The sequence below is a fragment of the Olea europaea genome, chromosome 16, assembly GCF_002742605.1.
Source record: "Olea europaea var. sylvestris chromosome 16, O_europaea_v1, whole genome shotgun sequence".
NCBI lineage: Eukaryota > Viridiplantae > Streptophyta > Magnoliopsida > Lamiales > Oleaceae > Olea > Olea europaea.
In genome coordinates, this window is record NC_036252.1 from 10,730,100 (window position 1) to 10,756,633 (window position 26,534).

Below are 26,534 nucleotides of genomic sequence, written 5' to 3' on the forward strand. Positions count from 1 at the left end.
AAAAGGCGAAAATCTGTGCAGATTTTTCAGATTTTATGGGCTACTTTTGAGGCAACTTTCTGGCAACTTTCGGCCACCAATACCATCGAATTTTGATACCGTTGGAAAGTCCTCTTCAATTACCATGAAAAATCTCCCCCAAACTCCAAAGGATTCGTCGGAATAAACCCACAAAATTGGCTACCCGGAAAGGCGAAAATTTGGGCAAAATTTTCAATTTTTTGGGCGACTTTTGCAGTAACTTTTCGGCAACTTCCGACCATCAATTTTGCCGGATTTTGATACAGTTGGAAAGCCTACAATCTCCTCTTCAATTACCATCCAAAATTAGCCGGTTTGGTGGACGGAAGTCACAGAAAAATCGCCTTAAAAATCGCCCAAAAATCTGAAGATTTTGGCAGATTTTCAGATTTTTTTGACGATTTTTGCGGCGATTTTCCGGTCCAATTCCTTGGAGTTACGGGGAGATTTTGAATAGTAATGAAAGAGGACATTGTGGGCTTTTCAACAGTATCAAAATTTGGTGGTATCGGTGGTCGAAAATGATAGAAAAGTTGTTGCAAAAGTAGCCCAAAAAATTGGAAAAAAATTTCAATGAGCGTTTCTGAAAGTTAAACTTCAGTGACCATTTCTGAAAGTTTTTAAACTTCAGTGATCGTTTTTGCAACTTTTAAACTTCAGTGACCATTTTTTAAAGCGCCCCAAAACTTAAGTGACCGTTACGAAAGTTTTAAACTTCAGTGACCGTTTTGTAATTTTCTCTATAGTTCATTGACCGTTTGTGAAATTAACCCATTTAAATAATTTTATTGGACAATTTTATTTTATTTTTTTGGGAAAAAATTGAGTTTTTAAATAGTAAATATTGGAAGAATGTATGGTTAAAAAGAAATAAAAGGTTTTGATTTATGTGAAGAATATATCATTGTGAGAACGTGTGATTGAATATAAATATGAGAAAAAAAAAGGGATAATTGCAACAAAAATTTCAAACCTTTGAAACATTAACAGATTTTTCCCAAATCTTTAGTTTGTTGCAATGGTCACCCCAAGCCTTTCGAAATGTTGAGGTGAAAGCCCTTCTGAATGGTTTCCATCCATTTTTCTGTCAATTGACAAAAAATTTAACTTTGACCATATTTTTAATTTTTTTAAAATGGGCAAAGAAGTAAATTTTTATTTATCACATTAAATAATTAAATAAAAAAATACACACATGCAACCCCGTCTTCTTCCTCTCACCCCTCACCCACCCCCACCCCCACTCAAAACCCAAAATCCACACCGACCACCACCATCGCCACCTCCACTTCCACCTCAATCAAGAGTTTTATCTTTACCTGGAATATAGCCTTGTCATCTGATAGCAGCAGTTTCTACAAAGATTTAATTCTTATTGTTGACCCCAAAAAGTGCGCCAACAGATGTCGGTCTCACCCGCGCTTGCGTGGGCGAATGTCCAACACGCTAAGACACGTGGACGGTCTAAAATGAGCGGTTCAAAGGGGCGTGGGAGTAGCCCAACGACGCGGGAAGGTGACGTTCGGAATCCGGCGGGTTGTTCGTAATTCGATTGTACAATAATTACCAACTGGTGCTCGTAGATGTATACGTAAAAGTGTATAAACTCGATTTGTGTATTGCAAGTAAATGAGAGAAAGTTGAGTAAAATGTAGTCTTTAGTATTGATTCTTGCATTAGCATTTGACATTACACAAGGGAAGTATTTATAGTAGTGCATATGAAATGGGAGCCCTTGGATGAAGTGGCACGTGGCCTCATCTCTTTAGTTCAAACATCTTTTCCTAGATATGGGGCTTGACTTGCTAGCTTGCGGCGCATTTATTGCTTGTGCAGGGCCTCCATGCTAGTGACAAGACTTAACCTTTATGCTTATGACAAACGTTCCATCAATCATTCGAATAAGATCTGTGCAGGTGATCTCTTGGGAGAAGTGACCATGGAGGATGTTTCCTTGTGGTTCAGAGGCTCGCGCATCAGTTTCGGGACTTCGGCCATTTGTCATGATACTTCCACTTGAGGGCCTCAGCTGCTCTCAACAGGTTCCAGCAGCCTGGCTTCGGTTTGTAGGCCTCGGTCAATGGGCCTCGGACAAAAAGGAACTTCGGCTCGAAGCAGTTCGAATGTAGCCCACCTCGGCATTGTGTGCCACCTCGGCAGGAATGCCACGTGGATTGCCATGAGTGGGCCATTGTCCCAAGTAGGTTGCCCAGGTGTGACAACACGCAACACTTATTATTATTATTATTTTTCTAGGGTATAGCTTTGGGAGTCTTAATCATGGCAGCATCAGTTAAAGGTACCATTGTGGAGCTAAGACATACGCTAATGGTTTCATCCACCGGAGGTATACCAACTTGGAGAAAAGCCCATTTTATTAGACCATCTGTTTCATCCATTGAGGACCACTTGTAAAGCTTCCATCTCTATCCCCTATGCCACTTTGGCCTCTAGAGGTGGTTTTCAGTAGGTGGATGGATCCAATCAAGAAATGGAAAACATGGGTCGACAAAATGGATTCATGATAACACTGTCTGGAAAAAAAAGTTGGGATACATGATGGTATTGATTTGATTTTTGGACTTGTAGAAAGATGGTGTTCCGAGACTAACACCTTTTTTCCCCATGGGGGTGAGGCAACTATTACATTGGGGGATTTGTTAATTTTGGGTGGTTTTTCAGTTTCGTGGTGATGGCTATGGTCGGTGTGGATTTTCAGTTTGAGTTCGGGGTGGGTGTGGGTGATGGGAGAGAGGAAGAAGACGGGGTTGTACATGTGTGTGTTTTTTTATTTTTTAATTTAATTATTGAATGTGATATATGGAACTTACTTCTTTGCCACCTTTTAAATTATTAAAAATGTGGTTAAAGTTAAATTTTTTGTCAATAGACAAAAAAATGGATGGAAACTGTCTAAAAGGCCTTCCACCCACAATGTTTCGAAAGGTTTGGAGTAACGGTTGCAACAAACTAAAGATTTGAGAAAAGTTTGCTAACGTTTCAAAGGTTTAGACTTTTGCTGCAATTATCCAAAAAAAAGAAAAAGAATGAGCCTATGTTTGATCCCCCATTTTTTCAAAACTTATTTTCGATTGCACATTTTTCCATGAAATAATTTTACACAAATGGAAAACTTTTCTTTATTAATACACGTTCTCTAAAAAAAATTCTAATCCAAAATACTTTTTTTTTTTTACAAAAATAGGACCAAACATGGGCTGAGAAAGAATGTGATAGAATGGTTGTCAAACACGGATTAATAGAACTTAAACTTCAAATCCATCTATAAAAAAAATAGAAAAAAAATTTGTCCATATCTCTAATTTAAACAAAATCGTAATATCATTTACATAATAACTTGATTCTAGCTACTTATGATCTTTATTTTATTTATCAATATAAAATTGAGTAAAACGCCATATTACAAAAGTTCAATTTCTCCTCTCGAGCCTTGACGATTGGTTTTATTCACGAGTTTATGTCATTTTGAAGTTGATTGTAAGCTAGATTTTACGAATTATGAATGTTTTTAATGTGTTTATTAGTGTTGTTTCGTAGAAGCAAGCAAGATGGTGCAAATCAAGAAACGAAGTTGTAAAACAAAGCTATTGGAATGAATCAAAAAGAAAAGATGAACGAAAAGGGCAAAAGAGTCAAACCATGAAAAATAATACAATTCACAGAGTTGATACAAGAATGACAATAATAAAGGACTGCTCAAATTTTTAAACAATTCACATATGACTAAAATATATGGTACAATAGGTGAAATATAGGTCACATTTCATTCTATATAGTTCACATATTTTGCCTTCATATTTCAATACACACAGTACACGCATAAGTCACGTATAGATAACAGGTCATAGAACAAAATTATGTAATTGTATCAATCAGTATTATGTAATTTTTAGAATAATTTCAATTTCAACTTTTGAGCACAATAACATGTGATGAGAAACATAAATTCGTGATAAGAGCATTCAAGTTGTAACCAAAATATTTTGAATGGTTACCTGGAATATCTTTTTCGGTGATGATCAGAGTTTCCGTGGTCTGTAAATTATAGTTTCGGCTGAACATGTGACGAGAAAAATACTGTTGTGACTAGAACATTCAATTTGTGATCAAAATATTTGAAGCATTTATTTAGAATTTATTCTCCGGCCACGATCATATCTTATTTGGCCTAAATTGGATTTTTCCATTGAACCTGCGACGAGAAAAATTAATTCGTAATTAGAGCATTCAATTCATGACCGCAATATTAGAAGCGGTTATTTGAATTCTCTTATCCTGCTACGATCAAACTTTCTGTAGCCTGCCATTCCAATTTGTTGGTGAACCTGCAATACAATTAGATCATCGATAAAAAAAAAATGCGACCAGAATCTTCAATTGTGACTTGAACATTTAATTTGTAACCAAATTAATCGGATTATTATCTGGATTGTCTTCTTCGGCTCTATAATTTGCTAGTTGAGTTGTCCGATTATTTTCAGTATACCAGATTGATTTGAAAATTTGTGACGAGAAACATCTGTTTGTGATGCAAACGTTCAATTTGAAACCAAAATCAATGGAAACGGTTATTTGCTTTGTTTTCTTCAATGACTAAAAAAGGTTCTGTTTTGTGAAAATTTGAATCTTTGGCGAATCTATAGTTTTGTGAGGCAAATTTGTATTGTTGGAACTTTTATTATAGAAATGAAGCACGCCTAATTGTAGGAAACATATGCAACAGAATACATGTGCGCGCGCGCACACACATCTCCCTACCTTTTGGATTTTCAAACTATACACTTGAGTTGTGATTGGGTGTATATTAAATCATCGAGTTATGATTTTTCCCTTAAAACATTTTCAACTTTTAGGTCAATAGATTGAAAGGCCCAAAAAGTTGCTTACTCACTTATTAGTCCACTAATCTGTAGAAGGCATCTCCAGGGATTTTGTTATAAACTTTCAATGTGGGATAAAAATCCCCTTGGTTTGGTTATAGTACATTGTACCTTTGATTTTGCTGTAATGTATTATTATACACTTGCTTTGGTTTCAGTGCATTGTACTATTGCATAAATAGTTATTTGTATTTTATTAAGTTAATTAATCATTTTTTATCTTTCGCTAATTAATAAAAATTAAAAAGTCTATAAATATTTCAATTAGCACTATTATAAAATATCTTATCTACTATTTGAAAATATATTCATTTTGTTAAGCTCTTAAAATTGCATTTGGTCCTAAAATTTGGATGTATTATTAAATGATTTTCAAATTAATTCAAATTTAAAATAATATTAAAATAAAAAAAAAAACATTTTATGCCTAAGTCTCACCTATGCGCGCATCGACTGAAACTTGATATCCACGCATCATCATGCATTATGCCTTTTAGAACACTGAATAAAAGTATCCAAAAAATGAGAAACATATGCTACAATTAATATATTATAAATTCAGACGAATTTTACCATTTTATTTTATACATATGATTAAATTTCAATATTTTAAACGCATCTATTGAAAGTACTTTTTTTTTTAATTATTATTTGCTCTCTTTCATTTCTTCTTAATGTATCTTTCATTTCTTCATAATGTAATTGAAGTAGCAAATGAATGATTCTTGTTGTTTTATTGTGCAGGATGAAAAAAATTTACTTCCTAAAATTGTGACACTGCATAAACTGCTAGATTTATAATGTATAAACAATATTTGCTTTTATCGTGTTGTTTAGTGTGTTAATGAATTTCTATTAAAGAATATGATATGTTAATTCCAAGTAACGTAATGTGTTACTCGGTTGTGAACTAAGATAGCGTGCTACTAGGTTGAGAAAATGGTTTCATTGAACCCCGGTGGGAGTGGAGAGCATGGTATGCTTTAGATGGGAAAAATTCGACCTAGTTCGTTGGGGCAAAAGAGGCAACGATGGTGTAAATGGACGATGTTAGAGTTTGATGTTGATTATCATAGTAATATATATATTATCCTGGAAGTAACACAAGTGTTGCATTAAAATTCAGAAAATAAGTAATATCTTTGTTACTCAACAAATAAACTAAGCCCCTATTTGGTAGATGTTAAAATCAGATTTTGATAAAGTTAATAAAATGTGTTGTTCAAAAGTTGTCAATCTCATAAATTGTATAGTTAAAATTATTTGTTAACTCTAACTTAAACTAAAATCCAAATTTTAATTACTACCAAACACGGGATAATAAGTAATACAATAAGTCAATAACATGGATATAGTATTGTACAAGTAACACTGTGTTACTTTAAAATGGTGTTTTTAATAAAAGAGAAATGGAATTCTTTTAATGTTACTTTACAAGTAGCACATGTTACACGAACATGTATCCAGTAAAAATTTAGGATAAAACTATTTGTACAAAATTTGGTTGACAAAATGGTTAACTTACTCTCACATGCATGCGGGCCCCACTTGCATTAAAAAATTCGGTCATGTGGTCCCTACCATTTTATTGTGAGAGTATGTAAAACTTTTAGTACAAATGTATTTGTACATGCAGTACAGTCCAAAAATTTATAAATTGTCAAACTTTATTTTTCAGCTACACATTTCAATGGCCCACAAATACTTTTCATTTATTCACCACTCATTCTATATATTTATAAATTACAATTCCATTTATAAATTCTTCCCAAATGTAAACTAAGTAATCTGCAATGGATGATTGCATATATGGTAATTTTCTATCTGATTCTATTTAGGAGGAAGAAACGCAAAAATTTTCATATTGTATATGTAGGAGTTTAAATGGTACAAGCCACACCATAAATATAGGTTTGATAGGGTCTTATTAAATCAAAGTGGGCACTGGTAACCCAACTCAGCCGCAAATTTTGGTATGCCATGTCAAGAAGCCAGATAGCTAGGACGAAGATTTAAAAGAAAAAAATGGTTTCGTTTAATTTAAAAAAAAAATAGTTGAAGTTGGAATGGTGATGGGCATGGAGACATTATGCATAAAGAGACGAGCAAAAGGAACACAAAAAAGCTAATGTCGTTGAATATTTTATAAAACTTTAGAACTTGATAACCAAAATTCATCTATTGTAAAAATTCCCTAGTCAAATCACCAAGAGAATTATTAAATGTGGAACCTACCTCAATTCGTTGGAAATAATTTCTTATTACTGGATCTTGATTTCAGATCTTAAATTTTGAAGTTTGAACTCTAATCTTTTCATGCTTGGCTTCTTCACTTTTAATTTTGAATTTGCCTAGATTCTTTAATTCTTGTTCTTGGTTTTGCTTCTTGATCCATAGTCTTGATCGTTGAATTCCTCCTTCTTGATTGTTGATTGTTGATTATAGGTTCAAAATCTTGATTGTGGGTATTGGATTTTCCCCTTCAATATGCTTTTTCTTAACTATTATCGTGTTGATGGGAGGTACAAAGAACGATAAGTCGCATATGAATTAGGGACCATAACCCTATTCATATTTCCATATGTATTTATGTCCATCAAGGAAATACATCTACACATATAATCCGGCCCACACTTTATTTCGATGCTCTAAGCCCAATAGTTTAAATCTTTATTAGATCACTTTAATTTGGGCTTAACTTTCGAGTAGTCTTACATACAATTAATTATATATGTAGGCTCACAAATTATTAATTTTCCAATAATCTTCCACTTGGGCCATAGATGTTACCTTATAAATGTGCAAAACCTTATAAACTCAAACTTTTGCAATCATAACCAAAAATATTTTTGAACAATCTCGTCCATCAATTATATCAATATAGGATCAAAGGGGTCTTCATTATAAGTATCATAACTAAACCCATCAACAGTCATGTATATAAATACAATCAAATGATATAAATCAAGTGTGGATGTGTAGCATAAAAATTACATGCAATGTAGTCCAAACATGCTAATTTCCACCTGCTTCTACCTTATTCTTTACTGAAATCAACTACAAACTTTAATTTGAGTGGAGCTAAATTGAATACTTTATTTCTAAAAGAAATCGAATATCCATGGATAAAAATATGTGTTTAAATCAATTAACATCTTAATACAAGCTTCCACTAATCTGGTAAATAATCAAAAAATGCAACGCACATGTGAGCAGTATGCTCATGAAAGACCTTGAGTAATAGCCCTTAGTAAGCGGATCCACAATTATAGAGTTTTTCATAATATATTCCATAGAAGTCTGAACACTTTGAATTATTTCTTTGACAACTAGGAACTTAATGTCTATAAATTTTGACATTATCGAACTCCTATTGGAATGCAAGATTGCTATAGTCATAAGATAACTAAAGTGGTATTTCAATCCATCCAAAATATGCAGCCTAATGACAAAATTTTGCAGTCATATTTCATGATCAAAATCAAAACATCCAATAATTTCCAATTGGTTCGATTTTCCTAAATGTGATCATGTAATCCTTAATTCTCCATAAATACCGAATAATCTAGTTGATTGCTTTTCAAATATCCATCCCATAATTACTTAAATATCTGCATAATATTTAAATAATGAATTTCATATCCACACGTATGCAACCTTAGTATACATTAAACTCCCAACTGCTAAAGCACAAGAAATTTTCTATATATTTTTTTTGAGTTTATACTTGGGGCATTGATTGAGACAAAACTTGTTTCCCTCAGTAATTGAGTTATCACTTGATTTACATTCTTGCACCTTAAATCTCTTGATAACCTTATTGATATAATTTTTTTGTGATAATTCAAAAATACACTGAGAATGATCGCGGTATATCTGTATCTTTAATGCAAAAGAGACGCCACGAAGATCTTTAATTTCAAAATTTCATGACAGATATCTCTTGATTTCATATAATAAGCTTATATCATTGCAAGGAACTAGTATGTCATCGACATATAATACAAGGAAAATATGTTTACTCCTAGTGAACTTGTGGTGGCTTTATTTAACTTAAAATCAAATGAGATAATTATTTTGATGGAATTTGTGATACAATTTATAGGAAGTTTGTTTAAGCCTATAGATGAATTTCTTTAGTTTGCAAACTATCTGATGTAGCTTGAGATGAAAATGTGTCATCAATACCACAATAGTCATAAAAGAGTCTTTCATTGAAATCAGAAAACGTCTTTTTAAAGTCAATGTTTTCCTTCTGAGTAAAGCCATATATAACAAAAAAAAAATTTATATCTCTCCACATCACCCTTCTAATCCCTTTTGATTTTAAGTATCCATTTGCCGATGAGCTTCGAACCTTCAAGCAATGAGATGAGTTCCTAAATCTCATTATCAGTTATGAGCTTTATCTCTTTATTATGGCATCAATCAACCCTTGAGAATTATTCATTTGCATGATAAAAGTTGATTGATCAGATCTTCTTCCACCAATTCAATGCTATCCTTATTTTCTTGGATAAAAACTATAAAGTCATCCGAATTGCCTTTTTCTTTACTTTAGTGGATCTCTTTAATGTAGCTTGTTCTTGATGTTATTGAGTTTGTTCTTCTGAAACAATCTTTTGATTGTATATAGTTGGTTATGTAATTTTGTCATGATTCGAAATTGCTTATTGAACAAGATTTGGAGTAAGAATTTGTCCCTGGCCAGGATCATTATCAATTGCAACAAAAAAATTATATACATATTCTTCCCCAAAAACAAAATTCTTAACTGTATATCCTTATCCCCTGGCTCTGCAAACTCTAAATCCTTGAAGAGTTGGGCATTTTTCGTTTTGAAAATTGACCTGATAATGAGATTTTAAAATTTGTAACCCCTTGACATTTCAAGGTGTTCAATAAATTAGAAATTACAATTCTAGAGTCTAATTTATTTTTCCAATGGCGTAAAAAGCCTTGCCTTAACTAGATAGCCTCAAATATGCAAGTGCTGCAAATTAGGGTTCTTATCTGTCCAAAACTCATAAGGGGTCTTGACAGTTGTTTTGCTTGGAAATTTATTTAAAATTTAAACTGCAATCTTTAGTGCTTCTTCATATAGAGAATCAACTGCATTGTAGGATGATTCCACATTTCTCCATGAATTTAGTAAGAGACTCTGGACGCTGTTCTCCCAATCCGTTAAATCTTTTACAGTACGGTCAGATTTGACTTGTGTTATTCTTTTGCCAAGTTAATTTTCAACTTTAGCCTTATAAACTTTGAACATATCCAGTGGTTGTGATTTTTTATAAATGAGATATAGGTGGCCATAGCGAGAATAATCTTCTACGAACATAATATGTGACTATTGACCATTCAATTTGTATAAATTAGTTCTAAGATGCCTGAGTCTTATTGGCACCTAATCTCCTTATTTTGTCCGTTTTCCTTAATATAATTAACACAAATATTTAAGACTGAAAAAATTAAGGGGATGAAGAATTATATCTGACACAAATTTTTTCTCTTTGTTTTGAGAGATATGACCTAATTACTTATGTCATAACGAAATGGAATTCTCGTTGGTTAATTAATGTTTAATGCCACATGAATTTGCATGCAATGTTTCATTATAAGAGGCAACCAAATTAAGCACATGCATGTTATCATAACAAGATGAAGAACTGATACCCACAAAATATGAATTAAGAAAGAGATAAAACTGACTATTTACAAATAAACAAGAATAATCGAATTTGTCCAATATAGAAATAGAAACTAAGACCATGTTTGGCTCAAATTTTAATTTGATTAAAGTCAAACAATCAATATTAATTACATCTTTCTTGGATCCCACAACTTTTCAATCATACATTTCAAAAACTTTTATCAAAATATACTAAAAATATAATTTTAATCCCCAACGAACTCCCTCTAAATTATGTCTTAAAAGACGATGCCCCAACTATTCCTTTCAAATCCAAATAATAACCCGTCTTTAGTGGTAACCTAAAAGTCCTTATAACCCCAACCTCAACTAATTTGTCGTTGCCTACATAGATGAATATTTTAGAATCAATTGGCTTTCGATAGTTCAATGAACTTACACACTTATATTAGTAGTGGCACAAGAATTTGTCCATCAAATGTATCTTGTATTGAAACTAAATAAACCTCAAAACAAACCAAAGTGAGAAGCGTACTTTACACACCAAGCATAGTATTTAATGCACTCTCTATTATATGTTCCAGATTTTCTCAAAATTAACGGCCAAATGACTTATCATTTTTAGGTTTTTTGCTGTTTCTTTTAAGCTGGACTAGATGTTGCTTTCTTATTCCTTCTTCTCTTGAGCTTGTCCTTAAAGGTACTTGTCAAATGAATATTTTTAGTTCTCTCTTGCTTTAGTCTTTATTCTTCTTGCACATAATATGAAATGAGCTCACTAAGAGTCCCTTTTTCCTTTTGGCAGCTGTAACTGATATCAAATTAATTGAATGCACAGGAAGAGAAATCAAATCTAAATACACGAGCAAGTCATTAGACAGCTCAAACTTTAATGCCTTTAGTTTTAGAGCAAGACGAGACATTTTCATGATGTATTTCCCTTATGTTTTGTTTAGCATTATACTTCAATGAAACCAAGTTCGCCAGAATTGTACTAACTTAGACTTTATTGCATTTTAAAATAAAACATTTTTTTCAATTTTTTTCAAGAAATTCCTTGGCAAAGTTACTTTATCGGCATAAAACCCCGAATTTCCCTCTTCATGATCATAAGACTAATGCAATTTGAACGATCCCACTTTTCAAAGTCATTTTTTTTTATCAATGAAACTTTTATATGTAAGTGTAGTGGGCATCTCAATCGTTAATGTAAGATCTAGATCGATGTACTCAAGAACGATATTAAATTTCTTTTTTCAGTCCTTAAAATTTGGTTTATTTAAGCACATTAACTAAATTAATGTTAGCAAATATTGCATAAGTGGATGGATTAATTGAATAGAAAATTTAAACCTAAATAACATATTCACATAGAATAAACTGAAACGGGTAGAAAAAATGTTCAAATGAACATTATCAAGGTCGAGTCAACATACTAGTGTCTAAATATAAGTACAAAACTAATATGTTCATATTCATATTGGGTAATCAATAATTTAAAATAATGGTGGACCCCATCACAAGAGATCGAGCACAACCTTAATATTTAGCCCCTGATTGTTTTGGATTAAAATCTCAATTCAAAATCAACATTAAATTTTAACCACTCATGGGATCCACAACTTTTCAATCACACATTTCAAAACTTCTATCAAAAATCTAATTTTAATCCCCACCAAACAAGCTCTTAGTCTTTGGACATAAAATATCAGCTTGTAAGTGATATTCTTAGTGTAGTAATCAAAAATAAATTCATCCAAAAATCAAGTCCATTTTTTGGACTGACTCAATGTTCATATAATGGAAAACTTGGCTATTGTCATGTATTTCTTATTATGGGTGTGCAAATAATTCGGCCAAATATTAAATTTTCTTTTGGTCGATCAATACTCGCATGAACTATGTACACACAACCTTCCTAATATTTCAAATAAATCAATTTATACAAAAGAGTTTACTTTGGTAATATGTTGCTTCAATTAATGTATTTCAAAAAATCATTAATTCGAAAGAAACTAATACCAATATTTGATTTCGATTACCCCTTATATTTCAGTTTTATTTTTATTTTTCTCTTTTGTTTCCAAAAGTACAAAAAATCGAACTTGGGAGTTGTAGCACCCGAAATTGGGACGCTTTCGCGCTTCAACTACTGTTTTTCCTAAACATTTTCAAAAAATGTTTCAAAACATTAAAATCTAGGGCTTGAAATGAACATCCCAAAATTTAAAAATCCGAAGTATGAATTCCAACCCTAAAATTCTCCTTTATTCTCATTGGTTTAACATGGAGTTGGATCTGATACCCTTTGTTGAATATTTATGAAACTTTAGAACTTGATAACCTAAATTCCTTTATTACCAAAATCCTCTAATCAAATCACTAAGAGAATTATTAACTGCAAAATATACCTTAATTTATTGCGAATAATTCTTTATTGCTGGAATTTTATTTTGGATTTTGAATCTTGAAGTTTGAAATGTAATCTTTTCATATTTGGCTCTTTCACTTTTAATTTTGAATTTTGCCTTATTTGATTGTTTAATTCTTGTTTTTGGTTTTGCTTTCTAATCCATAGTCTTGATTTCCGAATTCCTTTTTCTTGATTCTTAATTGTTGATTATGGGTTCAAGATCTTGATTGTGGGTATTGATCTTCATCTTCAATATGCTTTCTCTTGATTATTCTTTTATTGATAGGAGGCACAAAGAATGAAAAATTGTGTGAGGATCATATCTCTATTTATATTTTTATATGTATTTCTATTCATGAAGGAACTACAATCATAATGGATTCGGTCTCTACAATTATAATTCATCCCACACTTTATTTAGATGCCTTAAGCACAATAATTTAACTTTCTATTATATCAATTTAATAATGGACTTAACTTTAAGATAGTATTGTATACAATTAATTACATATATAGGTCCACATGACTAATTAATAATTGGGTAACTTACAAAAATACCCCTAAAATTAATGGTCTTCTAAAAATCATATGAAAAATATTTTGAAGTAAAAAGTACTAGGTAATGTTACTTTTTAAGGTGAAGTGTCACTTTTTTGTTTAAGAAAAAAGACATATAATGTCACTTTTATTAAAAAATGATATTTGTTACGAAAAAAGTGACAAAAATTTCAAGAAAGTGACAGAAAATATAAAAAATAGTGACAAACACTAAAAGAAAGTGATAAACACTCAAAAAAGTAACAAACATAAAAAGTAACACAACACCAATCAAAATATATGTTTGTCACTCAAAAAGTGACGAAAATTTTAAAAAGTAACAAAATTTTTAAAAAGGTGACAGAATTTTTTTTTTTTTAAAAAAGTGACAAGCACTATTTAAAAAGTGACAAACACTCAAAAAATAACAAAAATTTTAAAATTTGACAAAGTATCAATTAAAACCTATGTTTGTCACTCAAAAAAGTTATAGAGAAAAGAAAGCAACAAACAATAAGAGTGATGTTTATCACTAAAAAGTTAAGTGACAGATATACAATGCCACTTTTATTAAAAAGTGATGTTTTCATTAAAAAAGTGACATAAACTTCAGAAAATGATAAAAAAAAAAAAAGTGAGAAACACTAAAAAAACGATAAACCCTCACAAAAGTGAGAGAAATTCAAAAGAATGAGACACTCAAAAATGTGACCAAAAAAATGACAACATGGACCGAAATTTCACCAATAACCTAACAACTAAGAATGTAAAATGTCAGAATTTAAAAGCCATCGTTGTTTGCTTGTCAATCCTTTACATCCGTCTATCTTTGCCTCTTCAAATTCATCTTCATCTCTACCTCATAAAGTAACAAACACTAAAAAAGTGACCCAAATTAAAAAAAAAAAAAAAGTGACAAAAAATTAAAAAAGTGACACAAATTCAAAAACTGATATAAACTCAAAAAAACAAAAAAAACAAAAAAAAACTAAAAAAACAACCAACAACAATAATAAAAGAAAGTGACAAGCACTCAAAAACATACACCATTTTTTTTTTCAGCCTAGTACTCGAGGCAATTGAAAGCATGATTTTAATCAACAAGTCGAAAACATCACGATTTGAAAGGGAAAAAGTCGAACAAATCAAAAAATCAAATGTAGATAGATTATGGATTTAAACAAGCCAAGTTATCTATGAACAACAATCAATTCAACTTCATAGGTGTGTTTTAAAAAATAAACGACCCCATAACATCAAATTAATATATACAACCCACATCAATAAGAAAATAATTCTAAGATAACAGTAACAAACCTACCCACTTCATCTGTATGGCTTCTTGATAATATAAAATTCCCAAGCCTAATGCATGGTTGTCTTCCCTCCTTAATTTGGATTTTAGCTTGAAAACTGTGTTTGTATGAGACTCTGTTAGTCTATTTGGTATATTTTGGACACACTGACATGCCTCTTCTAATTTACGGTGTGTTTGTTACCCATTATTTGGGAATAATGTATTATGGAATAGTGATTGATGTTGAAATGTGTGGTTAAAAAAGAAGAATTTTTTATTTATTTACGTGTAATATTATTTTAATGAAGGGTATGTGGTTGAAAATGAGTACTATAGAAAAAAGAATGAGAAAAAATGGATGACAAACAATGGCTTAATTGAACTGTGTAAGTTTGAAATGAGTTTACTTTGTGTCAAAGGACCTGTACCAAGCATACCCCAATCAAACTGTATTTCTCTTATTTTTCTTGGATTTGGGTTCTGCATCTATCACATCATTTTCGCCTTTCCAATCAACAATATGCCTATGATTCAATAGAGTACATCTAGAATAATTCTTGCACCCATATTTGAACGAATGACCAAAATCCAACTATTCCATGAACAAAATCTTCGAGTATAACTTTGATGAACAAGAACATCCCAAACCAAAGTGTACATTGTGGAACTTTTCTCATTTTTTCTCCGTTTTCACTCTGCTGACCAAATTGACAATACAAGCAACGGCATATAGAGAAAACCAAAATTACCAATCTGAAAACAATTGAAACAAAACAAAAATGCAAAATTAGTCAAACAAACATGGAATTAAGAAGTGAAAAACAAGTTAAAAACAATATGGGGGTACCGGTGACCTGACCTGGATCATTCAATTGAAAACGATGAACATATTTGCAATATATTTGCCAAGCTATTTTTCTCAGCATAGAACCTCTATGTTCGCCAGGGCCAATCATGAAAAATCTCGAATTAATGTAACGGGAAGATCATCTAAAGCCGCAAGCATGGAGCTTTTTGAGCTATCAGACTAGAAAGATTTATTTCTATCAGAACTAGAAATCTCTTTTGAAAAATTGAAGTTGGTTGGTCAGCTTGTGTTTTAGATGAATTTGAGAATGTACTGTTTGGACTCGGATATTATAGTTAAATTTCTTTTGACTTCAAGTAGTAGCTCCACAATGCTACCGTGTTCAAGGGTGGAGTTCGATGAGGAGTCACAATGACGAAAGCGCTGAGCTTCTATGGATGTGGGCACGAGATAAAATGATGGCAAATGGCTGGTATAGAGCCGTAAATGGATCGGATCTATACAAATTCGATTCAATTAGTTAAGAATAATTATTCTATCCGATCTCATAATCCAACGGATATTTGATTGTTAAATCTATATCGGATTTGATATGTTATCAGATATTCGATCCAATAACTCGATCCGAAATGGAAAAAATAAAAAATATTAGTTAACTTCTAAGCCCTAGTATGAAAAAGGCCTATATAACTTTTTACCCAATTTTAGGCCCACCTATTTATAGATTATAAATTTTATGATATTTTAGTGAGTATCCGATATGGGAGGTGAGAAGTTTCGAATAATGAAAGTAATTCCAACTATTAGTTCCTTTGGCCGTTTAATTTATCAATTAAATTAATTATTATTTTTATCTTATTTTAATTAATAAAAAAGTAAATCTACTCAAATATTTCAATTAACAACATTATACTATTATCTAATATTATCTATTATTTGAAAATTATGTGTAAAGTATAATACAATTTTCAAAATGGAAAAATTTGTGTAATAAATTTTGCGATAATATATAAAATATATTATATTATTATAATAAATCGGATCGAATTGACCTATATCCATACTTGTTTCATTTAGTTAATGGATTATCTTATTTGAATTTTGATTGAGTTATCGGATTGAGTTCATAAATCCATCTTCCATTAATTTCATTGGATTCAGATAAAATTCGAATCAAAATCCAATCCATTGACAACCCTAATGGTAGGTAGTGTAAAACATTTCATAAAAAAAAAGCTGGAAAAAAATTAGAGTTAGATGATGAAAAATCAAAAGGGATTGTCCGCCTGTGTTTGGATGAATTTAAGCCTATTAAGAGCGTAATTTATATTGTGATTAAAGACATAATTAGATGTTAGGTGTATTATTCTAATTTCGTTCTCAAAGTAGCGGGCCTATTTATTCCTTAATAATTTCCCAACAAAGGTTACAACGCCACATGGGCCCTGTCATAGTAGCATTATTAAAATGAATAACACGAGATAGGGGCGCAATTTAATTATTGCTATTAAAGGATAGTGGTTCTATGGTATTGAAGTACGATGTGGAATGAAAATGAATAGTTGATGCTTTCTATTTCACAGTCTATCAAAGTAAATGTTTCACCTTTTACGAGTAATTGTGTGACAATCTTAGGAGTCTCAAATTTGTTGTGAATAATTTTTCTTGACCATTGGTTATTTGAAAACAGATAGTAGCAATGCGATTTTCTGAGGGGCATCAGCCTAGTATAGACACATAGGAAGTTGAAGTCTTATCCTGCATTGTGAATTTGATGTCTTCTTTTCCGATGCTAGTTTGCTCTTATAATACCCCAAAATTTTCGTAACATGAATTATTATTTAGTTTCAAATTATGACTTTGTCAGGGAAAATAATGGAAAATTAATTTTGGCCCATAAACTTGCACGCAATTATTAAGTTATTTTGATGTTATTCATTTTTTTTTTTTAATTTTTTGATACCTACGAATGCTCAATTTTTTTTTTTTTTTTTTTTTTTTTTTTGGGCCCGGGGGGGGGGGGGGGGGGTGTTTAGACTGATAATTGCACTTTTTGGCAAGTTCGGGCTTATTTTCAATCAGGCATATTTCAAGAATTGAAGTGCAATTTCAGCAAATATATTTTTGCAGTATGAGAAATGAATAATTCGGGTTATTTATGTTAATTAGAGTTAGACTTTTGTAAATTATTTTGTTTGAAAATTATGCAATGTTTGGGAGTTGTTTATAAACAATTTAAATTATAAATAGATAGAAATGAGTGATAGATAAGTGGGATAGTATTCATGAGTCTTACGAAATGCTTAAATAAAAAAATAATTTGATCAATTAAACCTTCAAGTGACTATAGCTTTCAAAAATAGACCTAGGATTTTGAAAAAATAAATAAAATTAAGATCTAAAGAGATCGAACCAAAACCAATTGAAAATTAATTTTCCATGGTCAATCGACCATTGAATGTCAAAGAACACATGCTCTAATACACAATTGTACAAAAATTACACTTCGAAGATGAAGTATTTACAAACCGTTGACAGTAGATTTTTCAATTCGAACCAAAACTCCAAAGGTATCAAGATTTAAAAGAACATGCTTAGATTATTTTATACCATTTTGTATCACAGTGAAGCCACAAATCCAAATCCTCAAAATGAACTTGTTGAAGTTAGTTTTGTGAACCAAAGACCTCAATCCATAATTCAAACCACTCTTCTCGCACAAAATCACAAAGACTCAAAAGATTCGCTTAGAATACCCAAAAAAATCGCCTTACATAAGTTAAAGATGAAGAGAAAATCCTAACCTCTCCAAAAAAAATAAAAAATCAGACATTTGAAATGAATTATGGAAACATTAGAAACCTTCATTTATACCCTTAATCATTACAGTTGATCTCATATTAAGATCAACTATTCAGTGTAACTAGCGACTAATCAATAAAATATACAATTAAAATTGCACTTTTAACGAACGATTTCTACCATTTATGTTAGGTTCATTAATGATATTATCAGGAAATAACTACTAATCTATTGGACCAGAACATGCCCATTTATCATCATAGCCCATATTGGAATGAATTGGCATCATAGCGCAACGAGAACATTCTCGTTGTATGATTTTGAATAAAGGCCAGACCTCTGGAAAATTTTCCAAAATGCCAAGTTAATTGGAAAATGCCAGGCCACACAATCCATTGTTATCTTTTGCCAGGATCAGTTTCACTGTTGCCTTCATCGAATTGAATAGACAACCAATGAAAATTCTCCGCGTTGATTGACCCCACCTTGTTCTATAATTGAACCCAACCACCAGTAGACGACTTTCATATATTCAAGTCAATCTTCCTTGCATTTATCTCTCTTATCTCTTGCTTTCTGTCTCACACAAAAGATAACAATGGCTATTGTCGAAGTTTTTGTTGGTGCAATTCTCACTGTTTTGCTTGAGAAGCTGGCCTCTGGTGAGCTGATGAAATTTCTGCGTCGTATAAGAATCGATGACCAGCTGGAAGAATGGCGTACAACTTTGTCGATGATCCAGGCCGTGCTTACTGATGCTGAAAACAAGCAAACAGGAAACGTAGCTGTGAAAGAGTGGCTGAAGGATCTGGAAGATTTGGCTTATGATCTTGAAGATTTAGTGGATGAGTTGAATACCGAAGCTCTGCAGCGCAAATTAAATGAAAATAAAGGCAGCACCAGCAAGGTAAGAAAGCTCATCCCAACCTGTTGTACTAATCTTTCTTACAATGATTTCAAGTTTGATCGCGGGATTGCTTCCAAGCTCGAAGAGATTAGTGGCCAATTGAAAACTCTATCCAAAAAGATAAAAATTCTCAGATTAGTGGAGAATGTGAGAGGGAGGTCTAATGAAACATTGCCAACAACTTCGCTCGTGGTAGAATCGGAAGTTTATGGAAGAGAGAAAGACAAAGAGGAAATACTCAAAATCTTATTTGGTGTTGAATCAAATGATAGTCAAATATCTGTGATTCCAATTGTGGGCATGGGAGGTGTCGGCAAAACAACTCTTGTCAAACTTGTGTTTAATGATGAAAGACTGAAGGGCAAGTTTGATCTTAAGGGATGGGTTTGCGTTTCAGATGAATTTGATGTTGAAAAAGTAACGAAAAAAATTCTTGAGTCAGTTTCTTCTGGTGGAAAGTGTGATTATGAAAATTTTGACACGCTTCAGGTCAAACTAAAGGAAAGCCTTTCAAACAAGAAATTTATGATAGTTTTGGATGATATTTGGAATGATGATTATGGAAAATGGGACAGCCTATGCAGTCCTTTTCTTGCTGGAAAACCTGGAAGCACAATCATCATTACCACTCGACAAGAAAGGGTGGCCAAAATCATGTCTGAAATTCCAGCATACAATCTGGATCTGTTATCAGAGGGCGATGCTTTATCATTGCTAGCTCAACATGCATTTGGAGCTAAAACTTTTGACAGTCATCCAGATTTAATAGAGATTGGTAAGTCTATGGTAAGAAGATGTAAGATGTTGCCCCTGGCAGTAAAGGCCCTTGGGGGGCTTCTTCGCGTGGGAGATGATCCTGAAGGATGGGAAGAGGTGTTGAAAAGTGAGATCTGGATGGACGAAGAAAAGAGTGAAATTCTTCCTGCTCTCAAACTGAGTTATCGCCATCTTCCTCCTGAATTGAAAAGATGCTTTGCTTACTGTGCTCTATTTCCCAAAGACTGTGAATTTGACAAGTTCCAACTAGTGCACTTTTGGATGGCTGAAGGTCTTCTGCAGGAATCAAAGAAAAATAAGTCAATTGAAGATGTAGGTAGTCAATATTTTGATGAACTACTGGCTAGATCATTCTTCCAACAATCAAGTGACAATGCTTCATGCTTTGTGATGCACGACCTCCTTAACGATCTAGCTATGTCTGTTGCTGGCGATAAATGTTTGAGGATGGATGGTGCACTGCAGGAAAATCTTCCTGGTAAGGTTTCTGTAAATGTCCGTTACTTGTCATTCAAGCGCAATGAGTATGAAACTTACCCTAGATTTAACTTTCTCGACAAAGTTCCAAAATTGAGAACATTTTTGCCACTACCGGTTGAGGTGCATCGTTTTCACTTATCCCAAAGAATTTTGCTTCAACTATTCGCAAATTCATGCTGCTTAAGATTTCTATCCTTGAATGGTTATGAGATATACGAGTTGCCAGATTCTATTGGTGATTTAAGACATTTACGATACTTAGGCCTAGCTGAAACTCCGCTGACCTGGTTGCCTGAATCTGTGTGCACTCTTATCAACTTACAAGTGTTGATTCTAAGTGGTTGTAAGAGACTTACCAAATTACCCACAAGCATGGAAAATCTTATTAATCTTAGGCATCTGGACATTTCTGATACTGGTGAATTACATGAGATGCCTCGGGGAATTGCTCAACTAACAAGGTTGCGAACATTAACTAAGATGACTGCGACTAAAAATGATGGAATGAGGTTAAAGGAGTTGGGAAATCTATCATTTCTACAAGGTAATATTTCTATTGAGGAATTGCAAAATGTTGTGTATGTTCAAGAAGCAACGGATGCAAGGCTAATGGATAAGACAAGCCTCAACGGAATAAGGTTGGCATGGAGCAAAGACTTTGATGGTTCTCGGAATAAGATTTTAGAATTGGACGTGCTTAATGCATTAAAGCCCCATAAAAACTTATCAACACTTGAAATCATGTATTATGGGGGTGAGAATTTCTCTAAGTGGATTGGAGATTCAGAATTCGCTAAGTTAGCAAAGATAAGCTTTGAATTTTGTAAAAATTGCACGAGTTTGCCACCATTAGGGCAACTACCTTCTCTAAGAGACTTGAGGATTCGAGGCATTGATCAAGTAAAAGTGATTGGAACTGAATTTTATGGAAATAGAGGCCATGGAGAATTACCTTTTCCATCACTCACTAGTCTGACTTTTGAGGACATGCCTAACTGGGAGGAATGGCATGGAATAGAAGGTGTTATCGAACTTCCTCGGCTACACAAATTGAAGATAAAATATTGTTCAAAATTGCTCAGGCTTCAAGATCTCTTACTACCATCCCTTCGTGAATTAAAAGCTATAGAGTGTAATAAGGTGGTGCTACATCATATGCAGAAATTGGAATCTTTAACTCGAATACAATTGACGAACATTTGTGAATTAACTTCGATTATCAAAGCATTTGACCAGTTTCCTTCAACACTTGAAAGGTTGAGAGTTTATGGATGTAAGGACCTTGCAACTCTATTGCCAAGTAATGATACTGCACAAAACCTTGTCAACCTATGGGAAGTGGATGTTGAAAGATGTCCTCAACTATCGTCCCTTCAAGAGATTGATGTTCTTCCTGGTCTTAGGAGTCTTAACATAACACAGTGTGGCGCTTTGGTGTTGTTGTCTAATAAAATATCTTTTCTTGAGAAGTTGAATATCGGCGCTCCATCATTAAAGACGGTGATGAAGTTACAGGATTGCAGCACCTCGCTCAATGATCTGTCTATTTCTAGGTGGGTGAATTTGAATTTGACAAATTTACTAGGCTCGGGCCACGATTACACAAGTCTCACTTTTATAACCTTATGGCATTGTGATGGTCTAGAGTCATTTCCCGATGGAGGCTTGCCCACACCAAATTTAAGGGGGTTATCTATAGGGTGGTGTCGACATCTCAAATCTCTACCCGATCAGATGGATCTACTTTCGGCCCTTTTATTCCTGTGGGTGTCTGGCTGTGATTCATTAATTACACTCTTTCCCCAAGGGGATATTCCCCCAAATCTTACTAATTTGGACGTGGTGAGTTGTGCTTCGTTAATGGAACTCTTTCCCAAACAGAATATTCCCCCAAATCTGTCTTACCTTAATATCTCATATTGCCGGAAACTACGGCCCCTAGGGGAATGGGGCCTACGCACACTCACCTCTCTTAATTCCTTTAGATTTAGTGGATGTCCAAAGTTGGTTTCCCTCACTAACAAGGCTGACGAAGAACACTTTGTGCTTCCTCCATCTCTAACTAAGTTGTCGTTGAGCTACCTGCCGAATCTGGAAACCCTATCAAAGGGCTTCCAAAGTCTCACCTCTCTTCAACATTTATCCATCGACGACTGCCCAAAGCTTGTGGCATTGCCTTCGGAAGACCAGCTTCAAAATCTTTTGAGCCTTAGCATTATATGCTGTACACGTCTTGCGAAACGGTGTTTGAAGAACAAAGGAGACTACTGGCCCATCATTGCTGACATTCCCGAAGTCGAAATTGATTTCAATTCCATCTACGATCCATGTCCAAGAATTCAGTTACAAGAGGTAATAGATTTAATTTGATACCTATGAATCTCAACGTCATTTCATGATGAACACATTTCGACATTTCTGTCAATTTTGTTTTCAAATAAGAATGTGAATTTTCTGCAACAAATAGTGAATCTACACTTTCTCTAACATCTATTCAAGTGTTCATGCTACTCTGTATCTTATATGTGCGCTTCTGCTCTGCAGTATGAATCAATATCAGAGCCGATTTACCAACAATCGAGTAATTGATTGGCTATGGCGCTAAAATCAGCCTCTCTTCTCCCCTTGTATGTGTTCTATTAAGAGTAAAATTCTATCAAATAGACAAATTGGAGTGATAGTTGTTTGTTCAATTAATTACCTTCAACTTGGATAGAATATTTGATTAAGTTATTAATATTTTGCTTCAATCTGCTTTTAGCAAACTGGAAATGGATTGATTCAACTTACTGTATGTTTATGCATTTTTGAATTTTCATGCTTACTATACGCTTTAACAAAGTGGAAATGGGTGTGCGTTTTTCAAACCATTTTTGTAGAATGGACGTTCTTACACTATTTGAATGAAACAAATAAAAAATTCATTGTTTTGGTGTAGGCATTTTCTCATTACTTGTAAGAACGCAAGATGGAATGATGGTTCCTCTTCTATGAGGCCTTCAAGTAAGTCTCTTTTTCGATTTACTTTCTGCATTTGCATTTAAGTGTTTGTGTAAATGCCGCAGTGAAATTATATGGTAGGATCTGTGACTGAAGCAATGCCGCAGTGAAATTATATGGTAGGATCTGTGACTGAAGCTATGTTCAGACGTATAACTTTTCTTGCCTTTATTATTTCACAATTTTAGTAATATTTTCTGCTTATTTCCCGGGTTGCATAGTAAAATTGAATTATTTTATCAAAAGATGGATATTGATCATCTCTTAGCTTCCCTTTTTTTAATATCTTTATGGAATTGTTGTAATAGTATTACCTCTTTATGATCATTTGATTGTTGGAAGATCATATGAGGAATTTCGGGAAAAATGATTTTTTTGCGAAAAAAAGGTTTTGTGTGAGTAGGGAAAGAATATCTGTCCGTGTGCATTTAGATCTGTTATTCATATTGATAGATGATATTCCATGTCGACGCGCATTTCATATAGAACATATACTCATCTTGGGTTGTTAGGTACCTGTTGTAGCTTTGCACATGTGCTCTCCATAATGTTTATTGTTGCAACGTTCATATGATCAGATGGTTATTGATGGTGTTAAATGTTACTCTTAACTGATTGCTAAAATTGATAGAGTTGAGATGCGACACTGATTTTCTCCGAGCTGCCGTAAGTTTTGCCTCACCCCCTTTTTTCACATTTTGCTTGATACTCTTGTTATCTGTGATTAATTTTGCATTGGTAATATTAGGCTTGCTGCAAGGAAGGCCAAGAAGAAAAAGAAAGTGAAGGATCCAAACAAGCCAAAGAGGCCTTCAAGTGCTTTCTCTGGCAAAAGGTTGATTAGACCATTAATCTGTTCAATGCTATTTCTGCTTTTAGGGAAGTGTTCACGAAACAATCCAAGAAAAAATATCTGAATCAATTGTTGTTGTTAAGTTCATCATTCTTTTTAAATTTTCTTCGAAGTTTAATATTCAAGCCAAATATTTGCACTAGGAGCGTGTGCATGATAATTTTCTTTACGATTTCTAGTTTTCCTTTTGGGAATAAATAATAATATAGGCTGGAAAAGCTGGTGGAGATAAGTGAAAGTCCATGAGTGATGATGTAAATATATGCAATCTAAGATATTATTTATGTTTTATTCTTCTTCTCTAGAAATTTCCTAATGTTATGAAAATAACGAAAAAGCTCCCTTGGTGCAAAAAACAGAGAAACTAAAGGAGGAATATGGGCAAAAATGGCATACTATAAAAAGAAATTGACAATCCATCTATGAAAAGCATAGCCTTACACATTGTTTAGTTTAGACTATGATATTGAAACAACTTATATTGAACTATTTTTATAGATTGGAGGTGCTAATGATGAGTATGGCAAGTCAAAGTCTGAGGTTAATGATGATGAGGACAATAAGAGCAGTGGAGATGTTAGTTGAGATTAAGCTATACAACCTTTTTCACTTGAAACTTGGTGACCGTGTTGACTTATTATTTTGTTTTAATTAATGTAGGAGGAAGATGATGAGTAAGGACTACCACGGAAAATTGGATTCTGGATTCAAGGTGATAACTAACAAACAAACAAATTTCCATCATTAATTTGCGTTTCTGGCTTCAAATTTTGTAAACTGTTTGAATTCAAATTGGGTTAATCGGATTGGTGAAATTAGGATTTCATGAAGAATTATCGTGCAGAAATTGGGCTTCATGTTAATTCTATTGAAATCAATTGAAATTAATTATTGATAATAAGACTTTCCTCCTCTTTTTTTTGTTGTGAGTGTTGCTAAGGAGTTTGTTTCTTCTTTATAGTGAGGGAACAAGCATCTCTTCCCTTCCATTAACTCTGGCAAGAAAAAGAGAGGAAACGCATGTCTTGGTTTTCCGTTTCTGTATGCAATTATTTAGAGGGAATCGGTGGAGGAAGAGGAGGTTGAGTGTTTGTAGACCCATGAGCAACAAAGGCAAACTACAATAAGAATTTGGTAAGTCCATCAATGAAATACTCTATTACAATACACCACGTGCGTTGCACACGCCAGGAATTAGTTTGATAAATATTTAATGTGTTACAGCTAGTAGCTCATATATTGTTAAATCATTAAATCGCATTCCTTTTGTGAAATCATTGAAGTTAAAAAATGTTAGAGCTAAATATTAATTTATTCGTATCTTAAATACATCTTTTGGGGTGCAGGTAAATTTAATTTTTCTATAGACATGACATGTATAATTTTGATGGGATGACGTTATTATTCTGCAGATTTCCATCTGGTTGTCCATTTCCAATACAAGTTTGGGGCTCCAAGTTCAGATACTCATAGCTCAATCATTTACCGGGTCAAGAAATTGTTAATTATGTCCGTTGCTATGAGCTTGTGGGTGGACCACCTACATGGCCCGCTTTGTATATATTTTGTTACAAGCTCCGATTCACAACTGATGATGATGTGTTGTTTAAATCAGATATGACTTGTACATGATTTTTGTTGTTAAGGAGTTGCTGGAAGAGGCCAAACCAACCATTATTTAAGAGTAATCCAAGAAACTACATTTGTTAAGTGAAGCCAACACTCTGCTGAAGAAAACAAAAAGATTATGTCGATTGAGGATGATCGAGTTCACGTTTCACTTCTTATCCTTCAATCCCCATCTCCTTGAGTAAAGATCATTTGTTGTATTACGTGGCTGCCAAACATTTCAAACACTCCTGGGAACATTTTAGACGTAAAATTCTACATTATATGAGGAATTTCCTTTTTTCCGAACGAAGAATCACGTAGGCTGTCTTGCCATTTCCAAGAGTAGTGTGTGTGTGTGATACTTAAAAATGAGATGTTATTTCTAAGCACTGCTTACCTATCAGAGTCAATGTAGAAGTAAGGTAATTGCCACATTTTCCAAATCCAAGTAGAAGCAAGGAAACTGCTACATTT

The 26,534-nt window shown here is 33.1% G+C and overlaps 1 protein-coding gene across 4 annotated transcripts; it reads left to right on the forward strand.

Moving 5' to 3' along the window:
• Positions 1–18,815: 18,815 nt before the first annotated feature.
• Positions 18,816–26,503, forward strand: LOC111412071 (putative disease resistance RPP13-like protein 1). 4 transcript variants are annotated; one of them, XM_023042816.1, is made up of 7 exons: positions 18,816–22,948; positions 23,141–23,223; positions 23,535–23,599; positions 24,175–24,262; positions 24,345–24,431; positions 25,411–25,583; positions 25,862–26,503. In XM_023042816.1, exons 1-2 carry the CDS (start codon positions 19,031–19,033, stop codon positions 23,183–23,185), a joined length of 3,963 nt encoding a protein of 1,320 aa, XP_022898584.1. In that variant the 5' UTR covers positions 18,816–19,030; the 3' UTR covers positions 23,186–23,223; positions 23,535–23,599; positions 24,175–24,262; positions 24,345–24,431; positions 25,411–25,583; positions 25,862–26,503. The 4 variants fall into 4 exon arrangements, with proteins under 4 accessions (XP_022898584.1, XP_022898583.1, XP_022898582.1 ...); XM_023042815.1 differs by having other exon boundaries at positions 23,141–23,599; XM_023042814.1 differs by adding an exon at positions 25,110–25,161 and having other exon boundaries at positions 23,535–24,431.
• The last annotated feature ends 31 nt before the right edge of the window (positions 26,504–26,534 follow it).